Source organism: Rhamphochromis sp. 'chilingali', assembly GCF_963969265.1.
Source record: "Rhamphochromis sp. 'chilingali' genome assembly, chromosome: 15".
Classification (NCBI taxonomy): Eukaryota; Metazoa; Chordata; class Actinopteri; order Cichliformes; family Cichlidae; genus Rhamphochromis; species Rhamphochromis sp. 'chilingali'.
In genome coordinates this window covers 4,784,875-4,804,446 of record NC_137942.1, presented here as the reverse complement: position 1 = coordinate 4,804,446, position 19,572 = coordinate 4,784,875, and the positions used below count along the sequence as shown (strand labels likewise).

The following is a 19,572-nucleotide window of genomic DNA, read 5'->3' as shown; positions in this document are numbered from 1 at the left end:
TGTTCCAGTTACCATTTCAAAATTCTTCTAAATACTGCTTATGCACCGAGATGAACACTGTTCATGTTGTCCTCAATGCTGAGGTGCTGCTACTGAAGATTTGAGAATATTTTTTCCAGGCAGATCATCATCCTAAACATCCAGGATGACGATGAACATACAGCGCTTTTCCTGTTTCTCTGTCAGATATATACCATTATATATATAAAACATTAAGTTCGGATTGTGTGAAAATGAAAGACAAGAGCTTTACTCTTGGCTATGAATGATGTCAGTGAGTTTGGATATCCTTATGGGGTTAAAGGGCCACCCAATCAGAAGAAAGGTGGCTTAAAGGGATTGGAGATACTGAGACAATCAAATTGAATACAGTTGTCATGGTCCTGGGTTGTTTAGTGCTCTGAGTTTGAGTTATGCCCACTCTCCCCTTCACTGTTTGCAATTTTTATTGAACCACTAGCAGCAGCAATTAGACAGAATACAGTAATTAAGGGCATAAAATGCAAGAACGTGGAACATAAAATCAGCCTTTATGCGGATGATGTGTTACTTTTTCTCCAAAACTCACAAACCAATATCTCTGGGGTGATTGAATTGATAAACTCTTTTGCAAGAATATCAGATTACTCAATTAACTGGTCAAAATCTACAGTCCTTCCGATTAATTGCTCCTTCCATAATTCCTCTTCTACACCACTGCAATCTGGAAATATAAAATATTTAGGTATTAATGTTTCTCCCAAGCTTGCAGATCTAACAAAAATAAACCATATCCCACTTTTAAAGAAAGTAGAAGATGATCTGGCTAGATTGGAAATGTTTACCCATATCACTCATGGGAAGGGTTGCCGCTATAAAAATGATGGTCTTACCAAAAATAAATTATTTATTCTCAATGATCCCAACTAAACCGCCACAAGATTGGTTCAGATCTCTCGATTCATATATGTCCAAATTCCTTTGGAAACATAAACCCCCATGTATAAGCTTAAAAACACTACAAAAGACCAAGGATAAAGGAGGATTAGAACTACTTAACTTTCAGCACTACTTTTTAGCCAACAGGCTTCAGTTTATCTCAGGATGGCTAAAACATACCTTCTTAGACGAACTTTGGCTAGATGTAGAACAAGCACTTTGCAATAATCTAGAGATTTCTGACCTACCATTTATCAGCTCAAACATCCAACGACATGAATGCTTCAAAAGCGTCAGCATCAGCTCTTCTCTGACAGCATGGTGGGAGTTTCTAAAATTGACGGAGTCTTCATTAATCCCATGCAGACGTACACCTATCTGGAACAACCCTGACATATTACAAAACAATAATATGATAAACTTTCCATATTGGAGTGGTAAAGGAGTCAAATATTTAGAACATATATTAGAAGGAACAGAATTTATTCCATTTGACAGACCTTGGTCTCTTGTGTTCTGAGGGCCTCTGGATGTCTGGAGTTTTGATCTCCTCCATACCTGCTTCATGCCCTGGAGGACGGGGCTGTGGCCCCCCACACCCTCTAGCAGATCATTACAGGAAGGAACCTTTTAAATACAAGCGCACTCATGCTCACAGGTGTACACACGGGTGCTCACACACACAAACTACACCCTTTTTGGCTCCTACTTCAAAGCACACTGTTGATCTTACGTGCTGGACAATAATGTTTAATATTTAGTATTTAGTGTTATATTCCCATAGATCAGGGGTGTCAAACTCAAATACACAGTGGGCCAAAATTCAAAACTGGAGCAAAGTCGCGGGCTAACGTTAATATTTACTGAAAAATAAATCTTCCTCCAGATTTAAGAATGAATCTCTTCTTATGGACTCAAACACGTTTTTCTGAAAAACTGAATATGGAACAAGCAAAGCTTAATACTAAACAATATATATAATAGCTGTATAATACCAGTAGGCCAGCTCTAATAATAATTTGGTATGGCTTCGCGGGCCAAATGTAATTAGGCTGCGGGCCAAATGTAATTAGGCTGCGGGCCAAATGTAATTAGGCTGCGGGCCAAATTTGGCCCGCGGGCCAGAGTTTGACACCTATGCCATAGATCATCGTGATGTTGTTTATTATATTGCTCTTTTTTTTCTTCTGCTTGTTTTCTCTTTTTTCTTTCTCAACAGGTGATCAAGGTGATTGAAATATGTATTTTTTGTCTGCTTATTTTGGTGGTTTTTGTTTTTTGCCCTTTATCACCGTCCCTCTTCCCCGCTGTTTTTCTTTCCCTCTTTCTTTCTCCCCTTTCTTTTCCCCAGTCAAATCTGTCCCGTATTTAGCAAGTGAAAATAAAGTAAAATAAACAATAAAAGGTGAATCAAATAGACCATTACGGCAAGGCTGGGATGGTCCATTTGGTAAAGTAAATCCGTTGGGCATCTTTTTTATCCGCCTTTAGACAATAATTCTGATGGCAAAAGAGCCAAACGGGACAGGCAAAAAAAAAAAAAAAAAAAAAAAAAAATTAGTTTCAGCTGTGTCTCGTCACTCTGCTGTGTCCACTTTTCTTGATTAACTGTGTATTTAAGGCCTCAGTTTGTCTCAGTATCTTACTGTGTCATACTGTTAGCTAGATTTATTGTTTTCAATAACAACCTCAACCCTATCCAATCAGAACATATCATTTTAAGTTTTTTTTTGTGGTCGTTATTGTTTCCTAAGTGTCGTCAGTCACAGAACAAAGAAAACCATTATTTAGATACATCGAAAACTTTTTGGTCCATTTTACTTTTCTCTAAGATACAGAGTTAGGGTTATAGGGTTGTTTGATAACTGAAGTGACCTAAAAAATGAGGCCAGGGGTGAGAATGAGCAACCTGTTACTGCGTCTGTCCTGCAGTATAAAAAACAAAAGAGAAATCAATCCCATTGGCTCAACTGTCTGTCTGTCTGTCTGTCTGTCTGAAATTACAACTCTGTCTAGTCTCTTTGCATTGTTGCACAGAAAACAAATCAATCACAGTCAAATGCCAAAGACATGTGATATCTAAATACACTATAAAGCCTTGTATATACACTTTGAATACTATGCAGGGCCACTTGGACTGGATCATCTTTGCCCTCTCTGCCTGTGTAACCTTATGAAACTGCATCATGTTGTCTTTTTACTTCCTCCTTGCCCTCTTTGTTTGCCCTGTGTTCGCTCCTCCATCTGTCATGCACTGCCCTACTGGCGTTACCTCCGTACGTCCTCCTCTGACCCAGACCTCCCATCACCTCAGTCCAAGACTTCTGTGATAGTCGCAGAGGTGTCAGCAGCTCTCCCACTGGGTGTTAAGAGGGCTTTGCAGAGGTGGGAACATCTCTGTCTGCTTTCTTTAGTGCTGCTTTGTTTCTTTGTATACCATGATTCCTTTGATTCCTTTTAACCACAGCATCTTAGCAGCTACTTTTCCAGGAGAGCTAGTAGAAACTTTATACTGCAGTGATACGAGAAAGCGTAACATTTACAGGAATCTAGTTATAGTTTCTTATTAGTAAAAAAATCCTTTTGAAAGTTCACCTGCGTCTTCTTCCCGGTGTGTATACAGTCTGTGAGTTCTCCTGCTGTCTCATCATCCTCCTATTGGGGAGGCATCCCTTGTTTTCTCCTACTGGCTCCCTACATTTGTTTTGTTCTTTTGGATTTTGTTAGTTTATCGGCTTTTCCTCCCACACTGTGAAGCACTTTCTGTTAATCCATAAGTTCCCGACTAAAGCTCCTTTATTTATCCACCTGCCTGTCTGTCTCAGCTTTGTCTGTCTTTGGGTCTTTTGTGAACATGACTACTAATTGTGACATCTTCTAAATGAATTACTTTTTAAATCTGGGGGTCAAAGTGATACCTATTCAGAAGTGTCTTAAACCTGCATTCTTCTAATTGCCAGATCATACAGAATATCCCAGTTCAAGCGATTTATGACCTCTGTAAGCATTTTTTATTGTTTTTGGTCTCAATCGCTTGTTTAAAATCTTTGGGTGATTTTTTAAAAATTAGTCTACATTAATTTTTTTTTGCCAAATTATGAAAAAGATAGATTTCAAGGGTCCATATTGAACTCTTTTTAGCCAGTACAAAACTCACAGTAAATTAGGAATCAACAAATCTTCAGCTGAGAGCATCAGAGACACTTTTGGAATTTATATTTGGTATTTCCATGTCAAAGATGATGAAAATGATAAAAATCATAATAATTTACATGTCTAGCTATTCACATAGACATATAAAGATATACAGATGTAGAGCTGTACAGTTAAAAAAGTTAAATGAACTAAAAACTACTAAACTGAATGCTAATATTCTCATAAAGGCCGACGTACATGTAAAGAAGTTGCCAAACCTTTACGAGAACTTCTTTGAACATGAGCTCTTACAGTGCAAGTGTGGGTAAAACAGAATGCTTACCTCATGCTGCATATCCATTACACAATTACATTACACAGTCATGGCCACTATTGTTATTGTTATCACATTAGTATCAATATCAGCAGGCTGTACTAAACTGAGCTGGGGTAAAACCTCCAAACAGACCAACGCTGCTTCATACCTTCAACCAACTCGGAGATGATGCAGTGTGTTTGGGCTGTGTTCTGACACAAAGCAAATACGCTGTAATAGATTGCAAATGAACTGCACCACGGACACCACCAATTAATCAAAAGGAAGATTGCTTTCTCTGTGCTATTGCAGGAAAAAAGAGTGAATTGTGCCTCCTTTAAATGAATGGATTGTATCTGCAGTTAATTATCAGTTACTACAGGGTCTCTTTGGGATGCTTCCACAGCTTAAGGATATGGCCGAGGAGGTGGAACAGAGAGCAGCTCTACTGCGATGGAGTCAGAGATAGACCTGCTGGTAATTACACTTCCAATGTAAGAGGATCAATTCTACATAATCAGAGTGCAATCCTACTGAAAATCGAGTGGTTATTCAAGCCACTTTAACATGCAAACTTTACATTTTCAAGGGGATAACATGTCTTTAATAAACAGCGGCTGAGATCAAATAAACGATGATGGCTGAGAAGTCTGACTGTGCTGGTGCTCGATATCCAAACACTGCAGAGTTTTTCTGTTTGGAAGGAAAATTTAAAAAAAATCTTTTTACTCATGTTATCCTGTCTTCAAAATCTCTGCAATCCACAGAAATTCAGTTTATGACACCAAAACACAATATTAAATGTTGGATTTTTGGCATAATGTCTCTTAAAATATCCAAAACATACCCAAATGGACACATAAAACCCCCAATGATTAGTTGAAGCAAACAGATTCAACTCTAAAAAGCTGCAGCAAATGAAAACACAAATATTTTTTTGCAAACTGAAAACATTTTGATATCTTTTGTGTACATCTGTAGTTGGAGCCAAATGGCAGGTAGTTTAGCTTAGCAAAAGAAACTGTTGCGCTTTGCAAACACTTAGTCAGACATATCTCTTTCTTTTACCTTGCAGCTCTTGTGCAGAAACAAATTAAGCTATGATGCATTCAGAGTCATTTTGCTGCCTTGAACATATCCAGTTTCCCAATGTTTACCGTCTTTATGCTAAGCTAAGCTAGCTGACAAATGGCAATAGTGTCATATTTACCATACTGACTCATGCTTTCACATTACAGTGTGTCAAATACTGCTGTTTGTTTAGAAAAGTGTGATACGCACAAGTTATCCTAATTCACTGGACACGGCAATGCTGAACATCACCAACGGTCATGTTGCTCGAAAAATCAACAAAGCCTGTTTATATTTTAATCAGTTGTTTGTTTACCAGGATGTATTCTTTGGGAGCAGCCGTACTCGTGCATGTTAAAAGATGATGTTTAGTGGTACCCGGTGAGTTTAAAAGTCAGGGGGTCCCAAAGAAGCATCCATACATGACGAGGTGGAAGCAACACCCTATCTGTTTCCCTGCTGCTGCAGCTGATGGATCACAGCTCTCACACCAAGCTCACCTTTAGTGTTTCTCTGTGATTCTGTGAACATCTGACAAAACATTAGTATTTGATGCTGTTGGAGACTAAAAGCAAGCTCCACTCACATGAGCATGACATCAGTTTTCTCATCTCACACTGAAATAAATTCCCAGAATTTAAAGTTTTTACTTAGAGTTTGAAACACTGCCTGGTTGTTTTTAAATGTTCACAGAGATATTTCAAGCCACATTATTATTACTCATCCACCTTCATCATTGTCATCGTCATTGGGAAGCTTAAAGGATTATAATCAGCAGTTCTTTATGCATCTCTGCATAAAGTGCTTTTAATCTGAGAGCATATCAATGCAATGTTGTGGTAACAGTACAATTCTTACACCAGCAGATGTTGATCAGAATCTTTATTAAAAATACAGATTTGAGGTGGCTTCTGTTTCGAATCCATATGTCCTACCAATTGTCATGGAAATATGTGGAGTTAGGAGCAGACGGCCAGCAGTCGTGGTTCCACAGTTGTGGTGCCACACAGTTTGCTTACACAAAGATTGGCCCTGGGTATGTTTCATATCGATTTGTTCTCTGGTCATGTAGGATAAAGATAGACCCCACCCAACAGGACCAACTGCAGCTAAAAAATATCACGTGGCATCAACACACAGAAACACACATGCAGCCCTTCTGGCTGTGAGGACGAGGAGGTGTTGGGGGTCAGAGCGGTTAATAACTGATGTTTCTCCTCCTCAAAGCATGTCCCGTCATTAATGCTTTGTAGTTGACTTTTTTCCTAATTTGTAGCTAAAGCGCATATCTGGAGTACGGGTGGGTGGGGGGCATCTCCATGCAAAGAGGGCGACAGCATTTATGGGAGAGTGCTACCGAAGTTTACAGCCTCTCTCTCATTGATCAAAGCCATCCAAGGCATTAATCATACACTAAACCAATTACCGTGCCATCACACTCCTCTGGCTGGCCATCTAATCTCAGAGACTTCATCAGGACAGCCGAATGCAGCTTCACAAAGAGCCATCACTATTAATGTACAAGGAGGGAATCAGAATGATGTCTGCTGTGTGCTTTAAACCTCCGTGGTTCAATCGAGATTGCCATAATTCAGGATAAATGTTTTTCTCATTACGAGGGATCTGTCTGAGAATGAGAGGGGATATGTAATGATCGACATGGCTAATAATAAGACTGATGATGGATGTGTTTGGTTCTATCATTGTTCAGCACTAATGCTTTTTCAAACTTTGATTTACTGGGAAGGAAATGTATTTTTTAAGCTAGCTTTTTAAAATTAAGGTGTCTAAAATGTAGCTTTAAACATCAGTCTAACCACATTTTGTTCATTCTTAGAAATTGCTTAACTTACTTTTAACCCATTACTTATTTATTCAATACATTTGTTTTCAATTTGTTTTGTATTTCACGAAATTAATATTTATAACATATGAGTTATTTACTGTTTCTAGCACGTAAAATTCAGTTTTTTCTATTTTACGATTGTATTTTGTGCTTTGGATCTCCAAAGCACAACAGAAATATGTCACAATACTGTGTTACATACAGTTTACATGATAGCAGATTATACATAAGACTAAGTTGGCTTGCGTATTTTCAGCACTGTAAATGCAATAAAACTTCCCTACAAGTGTTAAGCTATCGAAATGCTTTGTGTGTGGTTATGTTTATGGGTTTTCTTCTCTTGGTTAACAAAACATGGACAGATGCAGTGTTCACCTCCATGAAGAAGGAGAACTTGTGAGTGGAGTCAGTGCAGAAAGAGTTCAGGCAGTAGGGTGAGGCGGGGACAGTGTTTACCAAACTTTGTCTGTCTGCTGCCAAAGTATAATTGGCTGCTCGTGTTAGCGTTATTTATTTACAGCTTTCCTTCGTTGGTCCAGGACAGTGATTGAAACTGATTTGCCACACTCTGTCCACGCCTTTGCTGTGTTGTGTTTCCCTGCTGGGTGTCTCGCTGACCACAGTCGATTGTGGCAGCCTTCAATCATTGAGCACCCTCTCCACACAGTCACTCAGCTGAACTTGAAATCCATCATCTCAGACTACAGCTGTGGATTGAAGTGTTTATTCTGCTCTGGAGTTGCATGCTAGACGGTTGCTCTAACCAGAACCTGCAGCAGGTGAAGAGCTGGTTCTGGTGCTATATCAAAGACTTTCTGGAAAGGTAAGTGACAGGTAAGTGATAACACAGCTCCTTTACATAACTGTGACAAAGTACTTGACAGCTAAAATACCACCTTAAATATTCATTATTAATACCTGCAAATCAGGAATTCTTTTTAATTACTAAATAAGGCAGATATATCCAATCAAAAAAAACCCAAACAAAAGTCTTACAAGTGTACAAGGGTTCATTCGCTGGAGAACAATTTCTTAGTAGTAATAGGCAGCCTCTTTAATTCTCATCAGTCTGGTCTCGGTGCAGTGACCTCCATGGTGCAAAGAGTTAAAGGACCGCTGCTAGCAACAAGACTCTGTTCCAAATGTTGTTTGGAAGAAAACTTCTCTGGATGCTACTTTGTGTTTATTTGGATCCCATTTTGGGCCTATTTTCTGTTAAGTTGTTGCACTGTTATGAGTTTTTGACCCCGGGAGTAAAGCAAACTTAAAAATGTTGGTCCCAGAAGTAAGGACAAACCAAGCAGACTTAAAGCAATCTGAAACAAAAGATAAAGACATCAGGTTTAATATAAACTGAAGACAGACTATATTTGTCTAATGATCTCAACCAGACACGTAATCAATAAACTCTACACTGATATCTGAGTCTGTTGGTTGTAGCCGTGAGAATTATAAACGACAGCCTTAACGGCATCACAGCCAAAGGCCAGAGTTCTGCACTGTTCTTAGACTGTCTGCAGCCCGGGCTTAATCTGATAATGTCTGGTCTGTAATTTGGCCTTAGTGGGCAATAAAGAGGGCAAGGTGAAGACCAATAAAATAGTCATGTTCGTCAGTGACTGTGTGCTGTCTCAGCGGAGCTCCGGTGAGGGCAAAATGAAGCCCATCCATCGCCGGCTGCACAGCATTGACAGTGCAGTGCAATAGAGCTCAGTCACTTTACACAGTGTGTTATCAGATGAAGGGGGGAGGCAGCCCAGAGCAGCGATACTGTCGGAGGAGAGGGGGCTCAGTTTTTACTCCAACAAGTGGCCGTATTCGCTTCCATCTACGCTGCCCTCGACTTGTAACTGTAATCCGTCCCATGCAGCTGTACGTACAGGGGATCGGTGTCATAATACAGTGTAATGCCACTTTAGGGCCAGAGCATTAGCCTGGGTGGGCATGCTCCAGCTGGGTAATCCTTATCTGATTGGACTATGAGACTAATCCTGCTCTTTTCTGCCACTCTGCACTGCTATCTTCTTTTATCTCATCCTGCCTCTCTGTTATGCACTGAGCACAAACATCACTATTCAAACATGCACAATATGCACAGAAATGACTCCCACATGTGTTTTCAGATGCACCAATGTGCAGTACACAGATACTCCCACATACAAATACATAAAATCATGAGGCAGGAATCGTGAACTGTGATCTGGGGTGATGGACAGGAGCTGTGTAAGTCTCCTATAGTACGTCACCTCTTAACATAACAACAAAAAGACACACCCACATGTTGCCTTTGACTCTTTAGAGCCCTTATGAAAAAAACCTGAGTAGCAGCACAAAATTCAAGCATGCTGGGTAGTATATATGTAGCACCTTAGCAATATGAGTACACACGAGCGCATACACATCTGGCAGCACAGATATTTAAGGGCCAATTTTACACTTGGGGATGATAGAACAATAAACTCTGTGATCAGAGGATGCCCTTCTCTACCATTTCAGCCACAGCCAACTTAATATGCACCCATTTGAATGATCAGCCACTGGATACATTTTAATAACCCATGACGGAGATCAGTTGGTTGATGCCTCGACTATAAGCAGCTGTAAAAATGTCACCTCCCTGATTTGATAACTCTGCATACCTTTATGGCTAACCTGGTTTTACAGATGTTGCTCTGGTGCTTTTCTGCAGACAGATGTGATCATTTTTGGATTGACTGTTAGTAGCTAACATGTTAGCAAAGTGTGTGTTAAACTGAAGTTCAGTTGAAGCCTAGCCAGCAGCTATACTCTACAGCTGCCTGTATCAGTGAATTTAAAGAAATTGCCCCCACACAGCCGCCATGAAGAACAACATAACAAAAAAATGCCCTGTTTTTGTACACATGCATATCTCTGCTATAAAGTTGGACATTTTAACACGGTCTTTAGGGATGACTCTCTTTCGGAGCCAGCCTCAACAGCAGTTTTTTTGCACCTCTGCGATGGCCTTCATCCCCAGAGGATGCTACTTGATCTCAACAGATGCTGGGTGAATTGGCACAAAAACGCTTTTGTGAAACATATTTATGTTTCCCTGATAATATAGGTTCAACATAGGCTGTGCTAGAATGATGAACAGGTTGATATTTTACCTGCTAAAGATATTAATGTTGCGAGCATGTACAGACTCACAAACAACATAGGTTCAAAGTCTTGTTTAAAAATGCTACAAATATTCTAAATATATTTTCTTTACCTGCAACATTATGCAACAAGAATGAACCTGATCTCTTTTGGATTTGGACTGTGATTCAGACAAAACAGGAAATTTAAGGACACCAACTGGGACTTTAGAATATAAAGGGTATTTCTTTGAAATTTCATAAATCATAGGTCAAATGATTAGATGAAAAAGCATCCATCCATCCATCCCACCATTCTCTTCTGCTTATCCAGTTTAAGGGTTGTAGCAGGTTGGAGTGTGTGCCAGCTCTCAAAGGGCGAGAGGCGGTGTAAACCCTGGAAGAAGCGAACACTAAGTGAAAAAACTTTCACAGCTTAGTTAGTTATTGTATTTTAGCTTTTGTGGTTTGGACACAGCTAGAAAGACTTAGATTAGTCTCACTGCTTTAGGTCCAGGCACAAAAGAAAAATGTGGCCCTCTTTCATCATGAAGTGCACCATTTCTCTCCAACGTCTCTTCCTAAACTGTGTCCTCATCCTGAAGCCATGGTAGAGCCTGAGGGTGGCGCTGTAATGAAGACGAATGCCTCAGATTACGAGCGACGTGCACGAGGAGGGAGGAGCAGAGGCGGCTTTTTTACAGACGTCCCAGATAGGACGGAGGAGCGGCGGCCTCCAGGGACCAATTCATCCGCATCACACATGTTTACTCTGCACCGTTCATGCTTCACCAGCTGAATCTCTCTCTGCACCCACACTGTGTGCAACCACATCTGTGTGTATGTGGAACCGCAGTCACTGGACTTTTAATGCTGGTTTAAGGCTGAATGGCAAAGGACCAAAAAGAACTAAAGTAATGTCTAGATAAAATCAAACAACTAAAAAGAAAATTAAGCCACTGTTCAGTGTGGACTGATTAAAGCCCCAGGTTCACCTAAACTAATAAAACATTTGACAAGAGGATCAAAAAACTGAAGGAAGACGGACACAGAATAAATAAAAATTTAAACCTTTTCAAGGAAACTCCTAAAATTGTGCCACGTTAATGTGTTTTCATTTAAGTGATCAAGAGCTATATTAAGAAATAGTACTTAGTATTTTTCAGATTAGTATTTTCACACTAATACTGAAAGTTTTCTAGACTTGCAGTGCATAAAAGAATCGGATGTTTCTCTCAAAATAAAGCCATCAAAGGCACTTTTTAGTCCTAGAAACCTCCTGAAGCATGATGATGGTCCTGTTTCTAGAGCTGCTTTATCCTAAAAGCATGAAAGCAGTTGATTTATTGAATAGGAAAGATGGAAAAAGTGACGGTTTGCTTAAAAAAAAGAGTTAGATGCTAAAACAACTGATCAATTATTACTCTTCGTTGCAGCTTGTGTTATCCGTGCGATGACATAACTGGTAACTGTGCTGTAATGTGCTGGCTGATTATGACATTGTTCCAGTTAAAACGATCTCCTCAGGGGGTCCAACAGAAATCATCTGATGTCCCTGGAACCAATCACATCTCAGGAATGTGACAGCAAGTGATCCATCCCCAGAGAGCTTTGAACAGAGTGACGCATTCCGTTTGAACTTTAGTCATATCCATGAGGAATTTTGCAGTTGACAATAAGGGTCCTATATCTGAGGCATAAAGTTTTGTATTATGTGCATGTTCTTGCAAAAGCACAGAAACACACAAAATTCTTCTACCTGCGGACATGTTTGAGAAATTGTTGGCCACATGATGAAAAACTCAGCCTGCATATTGATAAATGCACCGGCACGATTTGACTAAATTTGCCTTACTTATTGATTACCAATCTATTTATTTACTCAAATGATATTAGGTCCAAAATATAAAGCATTAACTATGAAGATACACCATGATCACATCACGTTGCTGATATGATGAGATCATTTGTAAGTAAGGCTGACATAAATGCTTGTGAGCAGTAGTGAAATAGAGCCTGCAGATGTGGTTTTGAGGCTTTGCCCTCAGCCTCTTGAACTTTACGTTGTTCAGAGTCAGTTTAAAGGTGAATCCAAATTCATAAAAGAAAGGTTTTATTCAAGCAGTAAGTAAAGCCACACAGTCAAAGTTAAGTACAAAAAACAGAATCCAAAGGTGAGCAATTCCAAACGGAAGTACAGACCCATTGGTGGGAACAGTGATAAGGAACAAAGAAACTGAAGGGACAAAACCAAAGAGGACAACAGACAGGATCAGAAACAGGAGGAGAACAAGACACAGGTGGATGTAATCAGCACGATCAGACAGGCAAGAAGTTAAAACCAAAACAAAACATCCAAGAAAAGAAAAGAAAAGTAGTACAGGAAGCCAAAAATACTGAAGCAAAATACACACGACTAAACACAGAAACAAGAAAACTCACACTTAACAAGACTGACTCAAAGAAACACTGCACCACAAAGATGCAACTAAGGGAGGGAGGTACAGCTGAAAACTAGAGGCATGAGCCTAAACAGAAACCAGTGCTCAGATAATGCTGCACAAACTCAAACTCAGTGATGAATACACCAAAAGAGGAATCCTGAACTAAAGCCAACACAAAAGTCAAAGCTTTAAACCAACAACACAAAACCTTCACAACACATGTGACCTAAAAAGTAACAGTTTTATAGAAATGTTTATAGATTTATATATACATTTATTTTATAGATATTGTAAAACTCAGTAAATGCCAGCATCTAGAAAACTATTAGCAATAACCGCTTTCCGTCACTCTTAGCTCAATGCGTCCCAAGTTGCTACTGCAAAAGCTCTGGATGCAAATTATGCGGTGTCATAATAAACGGAAAAATTAGTTCCTCCAGAAATAAAAAAAAAAAATCATTTTAAATGCTGTTGCACAACTTGCTGTTGTTTTTGAGAAAGATTTAGTGATGGAAAATCACATATGGCATCCTGTTATAACTGTTATCCATGTGATTTCCACATTTCTTTAAATGCCCCTGAACCCACCAAAGTCTGAACAATGTCTTCCAGTCATCAGTGCAAGATGGCAGCTTCCATTTCTGCCTCATTTTGGTGTCACTTTTGCTCACTGAGAGAAAGTTGTGACATTTTTTCAATTTTCATATAAAGCCGATTTGTTGAAACAACAGTTCAAATCAATTTCTGAGAAAGAAAAGCAGCAAATCCTAAAATGTGCAACAAACAGCGTTGACTGATCAGTTATTTCAGCTTTAGAAAGGAAAAGTGAACATCTGCTAAATCAATACGAGATATTCTGTGTTTTACCCAGCGCAAACCTCCAAAGCACACTTGCACGGTTTTATACTGAGGGAAAGTAAATGATCAGTTTTCTGTAGATCCACAGGAGAAAGATTTTTCTGTTTCTCTGACAAGCAGTGAGCGGAGCAGAGGTCGAGGTGCACCCAGTGTGGGTATTCCCATTTTGCTTTTTCACAGGTTCTCTTCTTCTGTAGCTGTTATACAAACACAAACGGTCGCCTACCTGCGTACACTCAGTAAGCAGAATGTGTGGGATACCGAGCTGCCAAACACACAGTCTGCATTCACTGCTGCGAGGAGGATGGAGCGACCACTTCAACTATTTGCAGCCTCAGCCGCTGCCTGATCACCAGCTCACTTTAGAGGAACCGGGGAACCGTGAATACTATCCGTCTTGGCACTTTGATTTAATAGAGCGGAGCTACAAATTGAAGCCTAATTAACATCTGAAATGTAAACTTGATATCTCTCCTCCTGACTCTCTATGTGCTGAAACAAGGCAGGGTTTGGTGCTTATCGCTGCCTCTCTCCAGCTGCATCCGCTCTATATTTTCCTATTTTTCAATTTCCCCCTCACAATTTTTGGTATAAAATTGCTCAAACTACCTATAATTAAATGTACTCGCTTTTTAAGACCCAATTTCCTGAGCAGGAAGTCATTTGAATTAGAATTTAAATGAATCTGACCCCGCTGAGTAAATGCAGTGGCCCCATTTTTCCACTCCCCTGCCTCTTCTGGGCCGGGGATCATTCATGAATCACAAATGACAAATCTGGGTTTATTTCCTGCCATTTTGATCCTGGATTCAAAGGAAGAAGCACATTGTGCTAATGCAAAAGGAACACACACACACATGCGCGCACAGCGAGTCTAAGTGTGATGTTTTTTGCTCTCATCTTGACTCCGTGCTGTTCTGTTTGCCAATTAAATAATGGCCTGGCAGGGATAAAAGCCAGTCACTGTCACAATTACACTCCAGCTGTAACTGTGATCCTATGTCGACTAATATAATCACTGTATCAGTGTTTAGTGTTATTCCTCTTATTTATCAGGTGAAGGCCAGCTGAGCTCTTTTGCCTCACATCTCGAGCTGTGTTGGTGAGACCGCAGCTTTCTGATCCCAGCACCTGAGCAGCTTCTCGGGAACAGCTGAGGTGTCAATGCTGTGATCGGAAGAAGGGCTGTGCACCAAATAAAGGTGTTTTTAAGGGTAAATGTATTGAATCTCATTAACAGGAACAGCAGCATGACTTGAATACCATTACACTCCTTGTTCTTTACCTTACGTTTCATTTTCAGAGTGACATATTTCCGTTGTTGCATATCGGGCATGTCTATTTTTTTTTTTAGCAGACCTGCAATTAATGATTATTTTTGTGCTCCAGGTTATTTAGAGTTTTGCCTTGAAATTGCTGAAAAAGCATAAAATACTTGTTAATTTGCTTTTATATTCAGACTTTAATAGTTATGACAAAAAAGCAGCAAATCATCAGACTCAACAAGGAAACGTTCAGTATGTTCAACTGACTGGCATCTAAAATTCAGTGCCAAATCACAACAATGATGGCCTCAAGGTACTCTACAATAGTTTTAAACCAGGAAACGTTCAGCCATATTTAATTTAAATGTTTTGTTCGGATATTCATTCACCCCAACCTCCTCCCTACAGGGACTCTGTGGCATTATAGCAGTGTCCCCTGACTTCCTAATTTGTTCCTGTCATGATTACTAAAAATGAAAGAAATGTCAATTTTACACAACTAGGGAGAATTTTTAAACATGACAAATCTTATATATATATATTTTTTTCATTTTAAAGCAAAAGCACATTGTTTCACACATCATTTAAATGTCATTTTTGTGTCTAAACATTTGAAGTGGCAACATATTTGTTTTTTCTTTAAATATATTATCAGTCTTTAACTGGATGTTGACAAAAAGATTCTTATTTTCACATCCAGCTCCAAATCACTTGGATCTGAGTTTGTATCCAGCTAATAAATTTTCAATTTCCACTCCTGTTTTTTGGTCTGTTTTTGGTCTCCTCCACCTTCGCCCTCTGTTTAGTCTCTTACAACCTGCTGTTTCATAGTGAGCAGAAATCAAAGAGGGAGGTGCACTGCCTCCACAGTTAAATAATGACCTTAAACTCTCCTTAAAGCTCTGTAAGCCTAGGAAAGCTGTAGATTTGGTCAATAATTCATCCCTACTCCACAAGCGACCTCTTTCGCACTGCTATTTTATCATAGTTATTTTAAAGATATTCATTATAGCGGCTTTAAATGTTTCTTCTTCTTAAACTTTGAACAGAGGGTGCTGCTTATCACAGGGGGCAGAAGAGCATGAAGTCAGCCACTGAGGCCTTTCAGGGGCTCACAGCTAAGACGATGAACAGATTTGTAACGCTCTGTGCCCTCACAAGGTTACAGCACCTCACTCCAAGTCAGCACCGACCGCCTCCACCGGGGCATGACAGGAAACACGCCGCCGCCGTCTGACAGGGCAGACACTCGAGGTCGTCTGAAAACCTGCACTCAGGACGTGAGGCAGTTTGACATCTCAGAAAGTACCGGGCACAGGGAGGTCGAAGGTAGCTCTGCCATCATCAGGGTTGTCAGGCAGGTCAGGCCTGCTGACAGATGTGACTGCATCTCGACTTTTGGGTCCTCACGCTCTGTCCAACGTGCTGCCCCGGTGTCACATCCTCTTTAAAGGTACAGATCTCCTGCAGCTTCCTTTAATTAGGGTTAGACCAGCTTATTGGCATGCCAATATATCAGGGTGATATATGATGAAGGTTCATCTCCACCTACAGCCTGTGAATGTGTTGTTAATTTATTATTTAAACTCTAAAGCCGGACTGAATAAACAATTCCAGACTGGTGTGGGTGACTTTTATGCAACCGGAAACCTGATTCAGCCTGCCTGCAGGAGCTAAACACCAAAATTAACCGTTGAAGTGCAGCAATTCAGTTTCGTGATTTTTATATAAGGGCTTATTTTACACCAGGTAAAAGTTACAACAGTTTCTTCCAAAGCTCAAAACTGCTGAGATTTAATGAGTTACATTAGTTTTAGACAGAATTTATGTGGAAAGCCTACTTTTTGGGATCCATGCTAACTTTTCTTGACCTTGTGATCCATTGCAAGATGCAGATGCCATTTCTACTGATATAAGTTTTGGTTTGTTCATGAAAAAGATGAAAACTGAAACCATCCACAAATTCAGAAAAACTCATTCTAATCCGAATTGTTCTCATCTATTAGCTGCACATCCGTGTAGTCCTTTGGGTTTTCCTCACAGAAACCTGTTTCACCCTGCTGGAAAATGGACTTGTCATTTCGGCTAAAAGTGAAATTTCTTTGTTTCTTTTTCAACAAAACATAACTAAGTGCTAAAAAGTGAAGTTCATTTCAAACAGATTTAGAACATGAAACCTAAATGATGGTGTCAGATCTTTACAGCACGTTGATTTGTTTGGTATAAGGTAGAAATCTCCTTCCCCATAAATGCAGAACACATATAAGCTCATAAGCAGCAGCCAGGTCACATGTTGCATTTTTACTTTCCTTCTATCAGATTGTATCATTTGAGGCACCAAGAAGGTCAGTGACGTATTCAGTATCCTAAGAGATCGTTTGGCTTTTGACACACATTTAAACACCCTTTGCAGGGAAACTCTGCAGTGGATCTCATTTACATTGAGTAGCATAGAAAAAGAGAGAGAATAGGTTCCCCTCCCACAGTACACTTGTGTCGTGGCAGTGCTGAGGCCTCTCGGGCGGGCGGCTTCAAACGCACGCAAATGAACACGTTGGAAAAGTTTATGTTGCACTACAGCACCACAGAAGAACCGACTTTCCTCTTACCTTCCAAGCAACACGTCCTCCACAGGCCCGAGTGGGTCATCACCTCCTCGTTCTTCTTGCTGGTCTCGTTCTCGCTCATGGACTTGGTCCTGCAGACGCCGCGGGAGTACAGCCAGTAGTCCGTGCCGACCGCGATGGTCATGAGGCTGAAGGCCGCGAAGGCGCCCACCGTGGTCAGCAGCATCTGGACTCCGCGGTCGAACAGACCCATGTTTCCGCATTCCATGAAAGGGGGACCCCCTTTCCTCTTGATGTATAGGAAGTAAATATTTGAAAATTTGCGGGACCAAATCAAACCGAAAAAACGGGATATACTCGAGCGGAAGGAGAGGGAAGAAGGAGGCGGAGGATGCGGTAGGAACCTTATGGTTGCGTTTGGGTGAGGACCAAAACAAGAGAAAAAACTAACTATGGCAGAGAGAAGGGGGAGAGAGGAAGAGGCGGTGAAGTCTCTCCTCTCTGTTTGTTTTAACTTTCACACCCAAAAAGATGTGTGGAAAAATTAGGTATGCAGAGGATGACAGCACCTCAGCAGGCCTGGAGCTGCAGATGGAGCCCAGCACTGGAGCCACTTGCAGCAAGAAAACAAAAGCTACAAATGTGATTATTAACACAGATCTATGACTGGTTAATTAAAGCCTGGGGTAACTAAGAGGAGCCTAAAAAGACAAGCAAGGCTGATTTTGTACAACCTGTTCGTTGACTTGTAGAGATCACAGCTATAAGCACTGAGCTGAATTTACACGAGCTCAAATGGAGCAAAGAGACGGCTGGGTGGGTGGGGGGTGCGGTGTTGGAGTAATGGCAGGTTTGAAGTACAACAGTTCAATACGTCTGTTACAACAAGTTGCTTTAGTCAAAGGCTATAACATTACGTTTACTAGTAAGTATTCAGAAAGAGAGCTATTCTAAAGACTATTGTTGTTATTAATAGTATTATTCTAGTGGCTTTTATTAGTAAAAATAAACTGGGGAAGGAAACGAAGGACAAAATCTAAATCTGTCATATTAGTGGTGACAGCGAAGAGTAAACAAACGGACCGATTCGAGTCCTGTCGAGAGGAAATAAAAGCGATTCCCTGCGTGTTTTATAACAGCCTATTGTGAGGTTAAAAGCAAATCTGTCTTCTCACAAATCAACCCGGTGGAATGAGGAAATCAAGGCTCAACGACTAAATTAATTCATTAGCCGGCGCAAAGAAACACACACGCTCAAAACCAGATCGAAACCTAACAAAAATAGTAATAAATTAGTTAAAAAAATAAATTAACCGCTTAGATTTTCCTTTTTCCTAAAATTTTGATCCCCAGTTTCCATATGTAGCCCTATAGCTCTGGGAAGGTTTCCGCCGAAAATGGGGGTCTGCGGTCAGAGGAGGTTCGGTGGTCGACGATCCGGAGAGAGCGGGGAGCATCCAGCAAGGCAAGCCGACCATCACTCGACATGGAGCCGGCAGGAGGAGGATGAGGAGTCGGTGTGGGCGCCGTCGCAACCCACGGTGCTTCTTCGGCGGATGGAGGAGGATGGTGGTGCTGCTGCTGCGTGGATATCCAAATTCACCGTGGCAGTATCACACCCAGGACGGTCCCGTTTGTATAGCCCTTGCGCCATGTAATAACAAGAAAAAATAAATTCTGATGAAGGCTGCGATCCCCCTGCTCTCGCCTCCTCCTCCTCCTCTTCTTCTTCTTCTTCTGCTGCTTCTGCCGCTGCTCTCTCTCCTGCGCTCTCGGGTGCAGGTTCGGCCGCTTTTGCAGGAAGGGGGTGAAAAAATGATATTACACAATCAGGAGAGCGACTCGCACAGATCCACGGACAGCGCTGGTGTTGTCACGATGTCAATGTGAGCAGCGCTATACATTCAACATATCCACTCCAGCCGTTTCCCCCCTTTTTCCTTCAGTGTAAAGAAGCCGCTCTTGAATCGGAGGATCACTTTCCTCCTTCCGCTCTGGCGACGCTTTAAAGGCCCACAGTGTCGGCGTGTGTGAGCGCGCGCAGCGCTGCA

General features: G+C 40.8%; 1 protein-coding gene across 1 annotated transcript in view; it reads right to left on the bottom strand.

Annotated features, from left to right (window-relative positions):
• cacng2a (calcium channel, voltage-dependent, gamma subunit 2a) overlaps positions 1 to 19,572 on the bottom strand; it is an 84,669-nt gene extending 65,097 nt beyond the window's left edge. The window contains exon 1 of the mRNA XM_080906130.1: positions 17,564 to 19,572. Within this exon, the coding sequence (XP_080762256.1) occupies positions 17,564 to 17,789 (226 nt within the window). The 5' untranslated portion in view covers positions 17,790 to 19,572. The remainder of the gene's footprint in view (positions 1 to 17,563) is intronic.